Raw genomic sequence first — 10,308 nt, 5'->3', positions numbered from 1 at the left:
CCAAAGGGCCCAGACTGTAGGTAAAAAACACCAGGTGAGCGATAGAGCCGTCTTATTGATGGCCGATTTGAGCGAAACGACGTCTATCTATTTATATCCTCTTGGATAAAAACTAGGCTGAACAGCGTATAGGGCCGTACCGTCACCGTCAGTACATGACTGTTACTACAGGACTGTGACTACGGAGTATAGAGAGAAGAGAGAGAAGAGAAGAAGAGAGACGAAGCAAGGACTTCCTTACCTCTGATGGCGCAAGCTGACCACGGCTGCGTCTTCCGGCCGGACACGAGGCAAGCACAGGGACGAGGGCGTCAAGGGCGTTCGGGTTCTCCATCCGTCTCGTACTCCCTTTTACTGCTCTGTGGCTGCTGCTGCCTCTGGCTCCTCAGACTTGTTGTTCTGCTGCGACATTTCGACCTGCCCAAGTTGTTCATACGGAGTGCTAGGAGACGGTATATGTGCCCGCCTTTATGACCCGGGTTCGTATGTAAGTAAGAGAAATGTCGTACATCTCCTGGCGATGGCGAGATAAGTACATAACACCCACCAGTGGAGTCGTTTCTTGACTTGACTTCTTTTCATGCCTATCCTGCCCTCTTACTAACTGCCGACTCCTGCTAGCTGAAGGGGCCAAAGTGAGGCCCTGCGACGCCTGGTTGGCTGGTCCTTGCCGCTGCGGCAAGCGTTGCTTTTTTCCGCTCCTTCTCCTGTCTCTTCCACTTTCTTTTTTGCCTGTCCTGGCGTTACTTACGAGCAAAACCCATGTCTCCAGGAAGCCAGTTTATATATAGAGACAGACGGGCGGTGGAGAGACCCCCCTCTCCCCATCGACTGAGCTTGCTCTTCTGCTGGCCATGGTTGGCTGGGAGAAAGGAGGAAGCAGAGGAACTTGAGGGCTAACTAGTCGACTTGAGCTAAAAGATGAAACAGGAACAGCAGAGAAGACGGAGAAGAAGGAGGAGAAGAAGGAGAAGAAGAAGCAGCAGACGAAGCCAACTTTGAGTGTTTTGATGCTATATTTAGACGGCCAAGCCAGCCTCCGTTAAACAGACTCAATAGCAAAGACGAAAGACATGACAGTAGGTAGAGGAAGAAGAAGAGAAGAGGAGAAGAAAGAAGTAGTAGTCGAGAGTAGAAAGTAATGGCAGCTGAGGGTAAAGATTCAGGAGTAAGGAAGAAGATATAGAAGAAGAAGGGGAGGTTGATAGAGAAGTAGGAGTACTGTAAGGAGCGGTAACTTACCGTCATGTACCGTACCTGACCATACCAAGTCACGGGCCTCCCCTAGCGCCCCCCTGCCCCCACCCGCCCCAAACCCACGCAAAAAGCACCAAGAGAGACCAAAAGAGACCAAAGAGACCAACCAGAAGAAGAGACTCAATACCAGAAAAGAGCTGGTATCTCTCGTATCGTGTATTACCAACCTTACCCAAAACCTCCTTCGCTCCCGCTTCGTCTCTTACTTCGACTTCAACTTCTTCTCTTCTTCTTCTTCTTCTTCTTCTTCTTCATCTCTTCATCTCTTCATCGCCGTCGTTTCTTCTTCTCCTTCTTCTTCTTCTTCTTCTTCTTCCTTCTCCTCGTCCTCGTCTTCCTCACGCCGGCCTCGTCCTCCTCCGTCCTCCCTCCACCGACAGCCTGACGAGGGCTGCTCCCGTCTCGACTCCACGCTCTTTTTTTTTAGCCGCCGTCTTTCCCTAACTACATCGCCTGCTCTCTCTCTCTCTCCCCGTCTCTTCCCAGGTGGAAAGACGTCCCTCGTTCGACATTCCCATATTCTCATATTCTCATACATTACCACCATCTCCATCTCCGTCCTCGCCAACTGCTTCTCCTGGTGGTAGCTCCGGCTGGTGGTGAAACAGACAGTTCGACCAAGGTGGACAGCGGAAGACTCACACACCAAAAGGCGAAACAAACAGCCATCACCCATGATCCCTTCGACCCGCCGTCACCACTGGCAATAACCGGACCTTTCTCTCTTGCCGGACATTCCTCCTGTTCCTCCTCCCCATCGTCGTCGGTTTCCCATGCGATTAGTGGTGGAAAAGTAGTTCGAAGCTGGGGGATAAGCCAGAGGGAAGGCTGTGTGTACGGAGAAAGGTGGGTTCTTTTGCTTCTTCCTACTCACTACTGCATCATCCTCAACGCCAGCTAAGCGCTGCTGGATGGCTTTGCCGCGCCCTGCCTGGCTGCATGCTGTTTCAGCGTGTTTTTCGTCTTCCTTCGTTTTCTTCCTGGAGCTGTTCATGACCATGACCTTCTCATGGGACTGTCTGGCTGGTCATGCTAACCCGATAAACCACAGACGTTCGCCATCACCATCACAACTATTCCTGCTACTACTGCGTCTCTCTCTCTCTCTCTCTATATATATATATATATATATATATATATCTACATATACATACATATATACAGATAATACTTCAAGAGAGGTCTGATGCTTGCGCAACCGCCGATAATGCCTCACCCGACCTCATCGTCCCTGCCAACGACAGCTTCAGAGGCGAAACGCAGGTCTCGCTCGCTCTCTCGATCAAGGCTCAGCTGGTCGACTCGTCACTCCTCGCTGAATACGCCGCCGCCCTCGACTTCGGCGCCTTTCTTGATACCTGAGACCGTCCATTCGAACCTGCAGGATGCGTACAGCAAGTCTGGTTTAGACTCGACAGCAGAGCACGACAGGAAACCCAGGTTGATGTCTACTAGGGCTGCTGCTCCCAGCACCGGTACTTCTGCCTCGACATCGACATCGTCAACAACAACGACGACTGCGACTGCGCGATATCCTTCACTTGCATCTCCGCTGCCACTCTCCTTCCTACCGCGAGAGAGCATCTCAGCAACCTCAGAGTCAACTGATTCGTCTCCTACCACCAGCAGCTCGACCTTTGACTCACCAATCATCATGGAGACTTCTCCGAGCTCCTCTCCGGAGTCACCAACCTCAATCACCCCGCTGGGTCCACTGCGCAAACCAGAGGGACGAGTAGTCAATTCTCCAGTCCTGGAACCACTTCTAAAACCGCCACAGCACCAACACCAACACCAACACAGCTCTACAGTCGGGGAAAAGGAGTCCTGCCACCTACCAGAGTCTTCCCCTTCGCGGAAGGCAAGAAACCTGAAAAACTTGTCCCTCAGACTGCCACAGCCGGGCTCCTGTCGACAGCCTCCCCTCAGCACCGCGCCCATCACTGAAAGCAGCGCCAGGAACCTCTCCGCGCCGCCCTCGCCAATGCACCATCACACTACAACCTCTAATGCCAGCAAAAGGAAACCGCCGAATCTTACCATCCAGACACCAGGCTTCAACCGATGCTCCTTTGGCTCAAATGCGGTCCCCCCAACCCCCACGTTAAAGCCGCTCCTTCGTCACGCTGAATCCTCCCCGTCTCTTAACTCAATTCTTTCCCCGACTTTCCCGGACAGCAGCAGCACCACCAGCAGACCATCCATGTCATCACAGCAACGCACCACCAACCCAGGCAAACGGCCCCTCTCCGGCTCTCGAGATGAATCCAACAGCCAGTCAACCCACCAACAGCAGCTCTTCACACAACACGAATTGCTAGAGAGGTTAAATGAAGAAGACGATAACCCAATCTCTCGCGAGTCTCGCAAGGGTTCCGAACGCGGGTACCCCCACGGTCCGGTCCTCATCTACGATTCCGGCCTGTATCTCTACCTCGAACCTAGCCATGAAGAGGCCTCTCGCTTCGATGTCGTCTTCAATGTAGCCAAGGAGGTCCGTAACCCGTTCAAGGTCGCTGCAAGAGAGCGACAGGATACTGTCATGTCCGTCTGGAAAGCCAATGTCGGCAGACACAACTCGGAGCCTTCCACCGCCACCTCAGATGCTACCTTCATGTCCGCATTCGAGTACCCGCCATCTGCCACCGCCGAGGAGGGCGAGTCAGAGTCTCCATCCACACCCAAGGCAGAAGACACCCGCTGCCAACAGCCAGAGTACATTCACGTTCCCTGGGACCACAACTCCGAGATCCTAGACGACCTCTACACCCTCTGCGAAATGATCGACGAGCGTCTCACTCAGGGCAAATCAGTCCTCATCCACTGCCAGCTCGGTGTCAGTCGGTCTGCCTCGCTGGTCATTGCCTATGGACTCTACAAAAACCGACATCTCGACTTCAACTCCGTCTACAGCATGGTCAAGGCCCGTAGTCGCTGGGTAGGCCCCAACATGAGCCTCATCTATCAATTGACAGACTTCAGAAGCAAGCTGCAGGACAAGAGCAATATCAGCAAGCAGCCTGCTCCGGAATGGCTTGACAGTCCAGCTGTCCAGGAAAAAGCACCGCAACTGCCACTTCCATCGTCCTCTCCGGCATTCAAGAAGCCCTCCCTCGAGAGCCAGTCAAGTTCGAACACAGGATTCAGTTTCTTCTCGCACAATCCGTTCAGGCTTTCTCGCCTTACCAGCAGCAGCAAGAGCAGCAATGCCAGCAACAGCAACAGCAACGGCTCCTCATCCAAACGCTGCAGCGTGCTGCCCCGTCCACTGCCCTTACGCGAAAAATACCAGACGTTCCATTCATACCGTCGCTCCAACTCTACCTCTCGCCCAGAAACCCTCTTCCCAAACCGCTCGTTCTTCCAACCTCCTAACAACTCACACGGCGACACAGACGTACAAATGGCCGATTGCCCCGCGCCCGCAACCACGCTTCCAGACGAATCAACCATCTTTTCCCCCAAAACCACAGATCAATTCGTCATCGCATCTCCTTTCTCGCCGGGTATTTTCTCCCCTGGCGCTACCGCTCAGCCTCCCGTAGGCAGCTGTCTGGGTCTAGCGGGTGTGGATTCGGTTCGCAAATCTCTCGAGGTCAACCAACCAACGTCTCCTATCAACCGACCGACAGTGTTGTATGATCCACGATCGCCGCAACAGTCTACAGAGCCAATAATAATGCGGAACATTGACGAGTTTCTCTAACTTGCTAAGGGCAGGAGTTGTTTTCTTTTCACTTTTAACGAGATGGTTCTACTTACTGGTGGTTCCTATGACTTGGTTTCGGTTCGTCCGGCTCTGGACTCGGTTTTGGGGCAAACATTTTTCTTTTGGGAGGGGGGAATATCCGGCTATCTCTTGCCTTGGTTCTTTTGTGTTGTTTCTCTTTCCATATTTCTTACATCTATCTCGATTATTATACCCCAGCGAAGCGACGCACCGCGATGAAATATTTTCCTTGCATCAGATCAACCTGGCCACCAGCAACACTCACTCTCACTCAACCCGCTTTTTTTTTTCTCCTTATCTTCGCTTACAAAAAAACAAAGCTGGCTTTGAACCCCGTTCGATTTCACTTTTTTTGTCACCAAAATTCAACCAAAATCAACCCCATGCAAACTACTCGACACATTCGCTTCGATACGTCTACGTTCACTTAATTCCTATCCGTCCATCCTGTCCCTTTTGTCTCCTTTTCCTTCTACTTTATATCTATCTTCTTAGGTATTTTTATTTTTCCCTGGCACACACTCAGCGTACATAGCATCTCATCGCTAGGCAGGCTGGCTGGCAGGAATGGCATTCTAGCTGTCCCTTCCCTTCACACCCCTAGCCTCAGCGCGTTTTTTCATTTTTATCAACTCTTTTCGAGACTTCTCTGCACGATCCCAAGACTTATGCCAATACTTTTCTCTGACCCTATTTGAATTCTATTAATTCTACGGCGTTGCTTTTTCTTGCAAATGGTTAAGATACTATAAGAGTAGTGCATAATATCAAAGTCAATTCCCCTTTTTTCTAATTCCCATTCTCCGTCTATACGTCTGCCGCATCCACCCTCTTGAACCAGATATACCCATCCCACGTAGCCTCCAGCGTCAGACCAAGCTGCACCGCCTTCTCGCCCTCGAGCACAAACTCCGCTTTCACAGGAGCCCGGACATCCTGCTCGCTCATCTCGACCATGTAAGCGATATACTTCCTCTGGTCACAGATGTGCATGAATTCCAACGTGAATCTCACCGATCGATCTCTCGCATCAACGAACAACCGGCCCTGTTTCTGCGTGACTTTGATTCCCTTGTACCCTTCATGCCAGTACTCGCCTGTATAAGCTGACAGGGCCATGGTCTGGTCACTCCTCACGCCTCCATCAGCACATAACTCATCAATCATCTCATTCTCAAGATCAGTGAAGTCATCTTCATCTTCCTCATCTTCTTCATCTGCCTCATCTTCCTCATCATCACTCTCGCTCGAAGACACACCCTCAAGCAAACTTGAGTACCGCTTCTCGATCCCAGCCGTCACCCAATCTGCAAGCTTATACTTGATCATCCTCGCAACATTAGACGCATTGTTCGAATTCCCAAATATCACTGCCCCGAACTTCTGTTCAGGCATGAAAAAATGGGTTGCGCCAAACCCCAGATCGAGTCCGTCGTGGCTCACCATGACGTGTCCGTTATACTGAAGTATTTCAACCCCCGCACCCGCGAAGGCTTGCGGGGGTTCGTGGTCATTCTCATCGTCTCCGCTCTCGCCAGGCGGCGATTGCGAGATGCGTTTCTTGATCATCCCTTCATACATGCTCTTCGTGACGGGGTCATTGCAGTTCATCAACGCCCGAACCCAGCGAATGTAATCGTTTGCGCTGGAAATAATCCTTCCCGCCCCCTGTGCCTCGGGGGAATCGTGGCATGGAATAGGCGTGTATTTGTTTCCTCTCTTGTTCCAGAAGTAGCCTGTCGCCAGGAGGTGGGAGAGTCCGTCCGACCTGGCGGCGTGCGGCTGAAGATAGGTAGATTTCATACGTAGCGGCTGGAAGAAGTTTGCATGCAGGAAGTCGGAGAAGCTGAGCCCGCTTTTCTGCTCGACCAGGTACGAGGCGGCGGTATACATGAGATTGCAGTAGAGGTACTCTGATCTATTGGGGGCTATGGTCACTAGATGCCGGAGACTCCTAGTCACGGACTGCGCATCGTCGGGCTGAACTGCGTTTGGTCCCATAAGCGAATACTCATTTCTGTTCGAGACGTTAGAGCCAGTCAGTTAATAACTAAGTGTAGGAGAGACAAGATGTATCTTACGGTGCCATCCCGGTTCGATGCGAGAGGATATCTTCCAGAGTGACGTCTTCATGTTCGTCCATCGGCATCACGAAGTCACCTGGTAGGAGATCAGCCATGCGAGCATCGTACTGAATCTGCGGGTGTTTCTCATTGTCGTCAACAAGCAGTGCAACCGACGCCGCAGTCAGCGACTTGGAGGTCGAGGCAATGTCGAAGAGGGTATCAGGCGTGCAGTCTTCAGGCGGATCCAGGGATGCTTTCCCAAAGCCTGCAGACTCGATGTGCTCGCCCTGTACGACGGCGATGGCCACGCCTGGTACATGGTACCGTTCGATGGTGTTTTTCACATATTCCGCGAACTCGGGGCTCTTAAGCACGTCCATCGTTCCGTTCTAGCTAAGCTGATGGCTGTTGGTATAACTTGGTGGTGGTATAGAATAATAACAGGGCTCAGATGAAAAGTGTGCCTCCAGAGGAGAGGATCTCAAGCTGACGAGGCATCCCGCCTGGTATTTATTAAGAAAAGCCCCTAGCTATAGTTAGCAGCTATTCAAAGCCCCCGGGGCTGCTCCGGCCGCAAACTCATACCTTTATTCACGAGACAAGCATCGAGTTTTTTCTCGCTAGTCAACGGGAAGGGCAGAGACTTGAGATATCCGAAACTTTGGTCTGGAGGGCTAACGTGGGCTAACGCCAGCGTACGTCACTATCATGACGTCCCCTTTGCGAACAGAAAAGCAGGCAAAGCTACTTACTCCTAATTCTGCCCCTAGTTCGAATCCTATGAGGCCTTACGGCCAGTAAAATATGGCTATAGACGGCTGTGCATGCTGCAAGTATCTAGTTCTTGCAGCTTGCTCCCAGGGAAAAGGGGGGTTTAGCAAGCTGCCTGGATGCTATGGACGGCGTCTCGACTTCCGGTCTCATTGCCCGGCGAGGGGCTTGCATACTGATTAGTTTTATTGAAAACCGGCCGCATCCTTGCATCGACAGCTGGTATGACGGGGAGGAATGTCGGTTTGTGTCTCTGTTCCGGTGTTGCATCTCCCTTGCCAATAGCAGGAAGCCGGGCGTTACGGACCTTACGTCTCCTCGTCCTGTGATACCGTAGACAGCTTTTCTCCCTCTCCTTTTGGTCGGCTGGTCATTCGACCGGTCGATCATCTTGACTGCTTTGGCTAAACCTGGTCGAGGTGACAGAGAAATGGGGGGGAGGGCAGTGTCACGGCAGGTTTGCTGGTCAAGTCTATAACCCTTCACTAGTTATACACCATGCGTTTTGACGTTATACGGCAGATCTCAATGCGGAGAATGGTTTATTTAGAGATTAAGCCAACAATTGCACGACAGCGATGCTTGTATGACCAGAACTCTCCCTGGTTTCGAGAGCCTATGAGCTCACATGGCAGCAGATGCAGCTCATACCGAGAAAACAATGACAGGTAAAAATGTACACTTGATTGAATTATCTGCTTCTCGTGTATTTATTTACCGTTATCTAGTTCAACTGGTCCAACAGCCCCTAAGCTTTGCATATGTACCAAATTATGGAACAGCCCCCTTTTGGCCAGCAGCTGAGCATAGGTTCCCTTCTCAACTACCCTGCCATGATCCAGGACACATATAAAATCCGCATTTTGGATTGTACTCAGTCGATGGGCAATGGCAATAGTAGTTCGCTCCTTGGTAGCATTATCAAGAGCGTCCTGGACCACCTTTTCGGACTCAGAGTCCAACGCTGACGTGGCCTCGTCAAGGAGCAGAATCTGAGTATTCCGAAGCAGGGCCCTGGCAATTGAGAGTCTCTGTCTCTGGCCTCCGCTGAGCATAGTTCCCCCAGTGCCAACTAGGGTTGCAAACCCATCACTAGAAGTATTCGTTAGTGGTCATAAAAAGACAAACCAAAGTGGCTGAGAGTACTCACGGTAGAGAAGAGATAAACTCGTAAATGTTCGCTTTCTTGCACACTTGCACAAGTTCATCCTCCCCTACCTCTCTCTCGGTGCCTAGAAGAATATTGTCCCGGATTGATCCCTCATACAGGGTAGGTTCCTGGCTAACAAGGGACATTAAGCTCCGGTAGTCATTGATATTGAGCTGGGAAATATCCTTTCCATCCACCAGGATTTTACCCTCTGTTGGTTCAAAAAATCTCTCTAATAAGCGAATAACGGTGCTTTTACCGCTGCCGCTAGACCCTACCAATGCCACATACTGGCCGCGACCGATACTGAGGTTGAGCCTGTCTAAAACCAGTCGTTCAGGGCGGTTTGGATACCTAAAGCTGACATCCACAATATCAATCTGTCCAGTGCTGCCGTTGATGCGTTGGCCTGAGTTATCCCACGTATCGATCCTAGGCTTCAGCTCAAAGAGCTCCTTCACACGCTGGCCAGCATGAAGCGCTTTACTCATATCTGGAGCAAAGTTGAAGATAGCCCCTGCAATTTGTGCCCCTGAAATCAAGGAAACAAAGCATATGAAAAACTGAAGCATACTGTATTCAGAATCCGCCAGGAGCGTCCCACCATACCAAAATGCAAGTGCCATGCAGAAGAATGTAAAAGACTGGGATGCAGCATAGAGAGTGGAGGTTATCAGAATAAATCTCATAGTTTTGGCTGCACGCTGGGCCAGTATCCGGCTGTATTCGTCTAGAACATGGCTTTCAAGCGTCAACGAGGCAACGGATCTGATAACCGTGATTATTTCACTAGCATATATGGCACCTTCTTGATGGGTTGCCCGCATCTGGCCGTCAAAGAGCGAGAGAACTCTAAGTCGAATGTAGCCGGAGCCTGTCATTATCGGAATTGTTGCTGCACAGACAAGGGCAAGTTTCCAGCCCACCGCTAAGGAGAGGATGAATCCTCCTGCAATAGTGGCAATAAACGTCAAACAGGCGCCGATTACTGCACCGCTAAGGCCCGCAAGCTCCGTTGGTGCCGTGGAGAGGAATGAGGATAATCCTCCCGGTGAATGCTCCTTTTGGTCAAAGAATGCCTGGTCCTGTCGAAGAATAGACCTGAACATCTGGTATCGGCCTTTATGAGATAGTCGTTCCGTAGAATAGGAGAAACATGTTCCTTGGCCAACCCATGCGATGCAGTTGACAATAGCAATCATCAGGAACATGAGACACCAGAAATTGATCTCGTTCCGAAGCTGAGTATATTGAGATGGTGGAAGAGAAACAACATTGATCGATTCTGCAAAGAATACGGATTGTCTGTTGGTGTATATCCCTGTTATCATCAT

The 10,308-nt window shown here is 51.0% G+C and overlaps 6 protein-coding genes across 6 annotated transcripts in view; 1 reads left to right on the top strand and 5 right to left on the bottom strand.

Moving 5' to 3' along the window:
• Window positions 1-334, bottom strand: part of TERG_00406 (uncharacterized protein) — a gene marked incomplete at both ends in the record, with an annotated part of 2,199 nt that extends 1,865 nt beyond the window's left edge. The window contains one exon of the mRNA XM_047747590.1: window positions 242-334. Within this exon, the coding sequence (XP_047603550.1) occupies window positions 242-334 (93 nt within the window). The remainder of the gene's footprint in view (window positions 1-241) is intronic.
• A 36-nt stretch (window positions 335-370) lies between these two features.
• Window positions 371-1,299, bottom strand: TERG_11565 (uncharacterized protein). The gene has a single exon (XM_047750665.1). The coding sequence runs from the start codon at window positions 1,246-1,248 to the stop codon at window positions 901-903; it is 348 nt and encodes a 115-aa protein (XP_047605104.1). The 5' UTR covers window positions 1,249-1,299; the 3' UTR covers window positions 371-900.
• A 1,097-nt stretch (window positions 1,300-2,396) lies between these two features.
• On the top strand, window positions 2,397-4,963 carry TERG_00404 (uncharacterized protein; the record flags this gene model as incomplete). Its single annotated transcript, XM_003238366.2, has 1 exon — window positions 2,397-4,963. The coding sequence occupies exon 1, from the start codon at window positions 2,444-2,446 to the stop codon at window positions 4,961-4,963; it is 2,520 nt and encodes an 839-aa protein (XP_003238414.2). The 5' UTR covers window positions 2,397-2,443.
• Window positions 4,964-5,794: 831 nt separating this feature from the next.
• TERG_11564 (uncharacterized protein) lies at window positions 5,795-6,433 on the bottom strand (the record flags this gene model as incomplete). The annotated part of the gene is made up of 1 exon (XM_047750664.1): window positions 5,795-6,433. One exon carries the CDS (start codon window positions 6,431-6,433, stop codon window positions 5,795-5,797), a length of 639 nt encoding a protein of 212 aa, XP_047605103.1.
• Window positions 6,434-6,969: 536 nt separating this feature from the next.
• On the bottom strand, window positions 6,970-7,433 carry TERG_11563 (uncharacterized protein; the record flags this gene model as incomplete). The annotated part of the gene is made up of 1 exon (XM_047750663.1): window positions 6,970-7,433. The coding sequence occupies one exon, from the start codon at window positions 7,431-7,433 to the stop codon at window positions 7,065-7,067; it is 369 nt and encodes a 122-aa protein (XP_047605102.1). The 3' UTR covers window positions 6,970-7,064.
• Window positions 7,434-8,970: 1,537 nt separating this feature from the next.
• Window positions 8,971-10,308, bottom strand: TERG_00402 (uncharacterized protein; the record flags this gene model as incomplete). Its single annotated transcript, XM_003238364.2, has 1 exon — window positions 8,971-10,308. One exon carries the CDS (start codon window positions 10,306-10,308, stop codon window positions 8,971-8,973), a length of 1,338 nt encoding a protein of 445 aa, XP_003238412.2.

The sequence above is a fragment of the Trichophyton rubrum genome, assembly GCF_000151425.1.
Source record: "Trichophyton rubrum CBS 118892 genomic scaffold supercont2.1, whole genome shotgun sequence".
NCBI lineage: Eukaryota > Fungi > Ascomycota > Eurotiomycetes > Onygenales > Arthrodermataceae > Trichophyton > Trichophyton rubrum.
The sequence above is the reverse complement of the archived record's forward strand: the minus strand, read 5'-3'. Positions and strand labels throughout refer to the sequence as shown.

Coding starts and splice junctions, on each gene's coding strand:
- TERG_11565 (XM_047750665.1), bottom strand. CDS start 1,248: ATGACGGTAAGTTACCGCTCCTTACAGTACTCCTACTTCTCTATCAAC.